The 2,456-nt window shown below is 45.5% G+C and overlaps 1 protein-coding gene across 1 annotated transcript in view; it reads left to right on the top strand.

The window, feature by feature from the left end:
* Positions 1-2,456, top strand: part of CREB3L2 (cAMP responsive element binding protein 3-like 2) — a 134,514-nt gene that overhangs the window by 103,540 nt on the left and 28,518 nt on the right. Inside the window, exon 10 of the mRNA XM_011941554.1 lies at positions 179-247. Coding sequence (XP_011796944.1) covers positions 179-247 — 69 coding nt within the window. The remainder of the gene's footprint in view (positions 1-178; positions 248-2,456) is intronic.

Genomic DNA, 2,456 nt, shown 5'->3' with positions numbered 1-2,456 from the left:
GCCCGGCCTATTATTTTTTTTTTCTTAAGTCTCTTCATCCTTCTTTCCATACTTTCCCACACTTCCATGGAGTAGCAGATCCCCCCAACCCTCATTTTCCTCATCCCCACCTACCCTAGCTCCTGGCTTAGTGTTTGCTCTATGGATAATAATTTTCTTCTTTCTCCCTCCTTTGTAGAGTGGAGTCTTGTTCAACTGAGAACTTGGAGCTTCGGAAGAAGGTGGAGGTTCTAGAGAACACTAACAGGTAAGTGTCACTGGACGGAGAGCTGATTGTGCTGCCAAATGGAAGGTGGGGAAGGAAGAGGATAGAATCCAGAACCAGGGATAGAAGAAAAGTAGAGGAGGTCACAGTGAAAGTGCAGATGTGCTGAGATGCTCAGCATGGCCAAACTCTACCCACCCGCTCCTGCACATATGCACACATGCTTGCACACGTGCTACTCTCGCACACACACAAACACATATGCACACATGCTGTCATATTCACATCCTCAATACATATGGACATACTCTCATATGCACACACATGTACACATACATGCATATTCTTTACTTTTCCTAAATGATACAGCATTGAAGAAGAAGGTGATCATGACAAGGACTATTACTAGGCGGTTAAAAAAGGGGCTTGGAGGAGAATAAGATCAACAAGCCTGATTCTCCTGAAAATGACATCAAAATTTAGAGGTGAACAAGGAGGCACTGGCCACTTCATTATAATCCAATTTTAGTAGCAAATGATACTTACTGGTTAAAAAAAAGAGAAAATCGTTGGTATTTTTTTTCTTTTTTTGAGATGGAGGCTCGCTCTGTCACCCAGGCCAGAGTGCAGTGGCATGATCTCGGCTCACTGCAAGCTCTGCCTCCCGGATTCAAGCGATTCTCCTGCCTCAGCCTCCCAAGCAGCTAGGACTACAGGCGTGTGCCACCATGCTCAGCTAATTTTTGTATTTTTTTTAGTAGAGATGGGGTTTCACCATGTTGGCCAGGATGGTCTCAATCTCCTGACCTCATGATCCGCCCCCCTTGGCCTCCCAAAATGCTGGGATTACAGGTCAGAGCCACTGTGCCCAGCTGAAAATTGTTTTTTAAATTTGTTTTTAAAAATTAACTAGTTTGTTAATTAATTACATTTAAAACCCATTTTACAAAAATTATAATGGTACCAAGTTGATAAATTCCTCTAGCACTTACTGTGCCAAGTCTGTTTTAAGCACTTTACAGCTATGAACTCATTTAGCCCTATGAGGTGCCATTATTATCATCCTCACTATATAGAGGAGGTAACTGAAACTCAGAAAGTTTAGGTGATTTGTCCAAGGTCACACAGTAAATGCTAAAGCTGCATTTGAACCCAGGTGGTCTGGCTCTGGAGTCTCAGTATAGGAGGAGTATATGGAGGTTTATGTCTGGGTCATATGCAGGAGGAAGGGGTGAAAGTGCAGGGTTAAGAAACTGGCTTTTGGGGAGTTTCCTCCAGAATGTATGTGTTCATGTGCACACGTGATACGTACCTGTGCTGTGACAATTATTTCTTAGTCAGAGACTCCTGTCACCCTGAGTGTTAGAGATCCAACAAATTAAGCAGAGAAAAATGAACTTACTGGGTAAACAAAAATTTAATCAGATTAAGGGTCAGCATTAATGCCCAGTAACAGTTGTGCAAATATTAAGGGATCAGTTTAAATCTCTTTGCATGTTATTTGATAATAACAAATGAATTTAATTCCCATTTCCTGATTCTTTATGGTTTGTTGCTCAAAAAGCTGGCTAATATAGACATAAGCTAAAACTACCATCAGTGGGATCCCCCTGAAATTTTCTCTGCGTTTCTGGGAACGTGTGCTCAGAGAGCAGTCAGGGACAGTTCACGTAAGTGATCTGTAAGACAGACTGCCCAAAGGGAGTAAGCGCCACCAACTTAGCGTGGCATTACCTTGATCTCAGGAGGTCAGGGAGCTGGTTTCACTGCTTGCCTTTGGCCCTTAGTCTCCTGGGGCTTCCTCTCTTTTTATCTCCGCTTCCTCTCCCCTGGGGGGATTGCCTGAGGCGGCTCTGGTTCTCTGGATCCTGCCCAGCCAGCGTCTGTATCCAAGTTTTTACCATTCTGAGCAGATATCCCGGCACCCATCCTGGCACTTGCTCCCGCAGCAGCCCCATGTTCCTGAGTGGGTGGGACAAATCCTGGCCAGGAATTCGTGAAAAGGGAAGAGCAGTCTGTCCAAGACCTCCTTGGAGTTCGTGTTCAGGTTTCGTCCTCTACAGGTTCAGTGTCAGGCCTTCCCTCGGCCACATGAGGGCAGCAGAGGTACAGTGGGGATGTGCTGGGGGCAAAGTCGGGCTGTGTGAGGGAGAAGGACCGATCCTCCACTTTGCCTGGGAAGTCTCTCCTCTCCTCTGCGGGTGGACTGTGCTCCTTCCTTCCTTCCTTCCTTCCTTCCTTCCTTCCTTCC

Source organism: Colobus angolensis, unplaced genomic scaffold (genome assembly GCF_000951035.1).
Source record: "Colobus angolensis palliatus isolate OR3802 unplaced genomic scaffold, Cang.pa_1.0 Scaffold2, whole genome shotgun sequence".
Lineage (NCBI taxonomy): Eukaryota > Metazoa > Chordata > Mammalia > Primates > Cercopithecidae > Colobus > Colobus angolensis.
The sequence above is the reverse complement of the archived record's forward strand: the minus strand, read 5'-3'. Positions and strand labels throughout refer to the sequence as shown.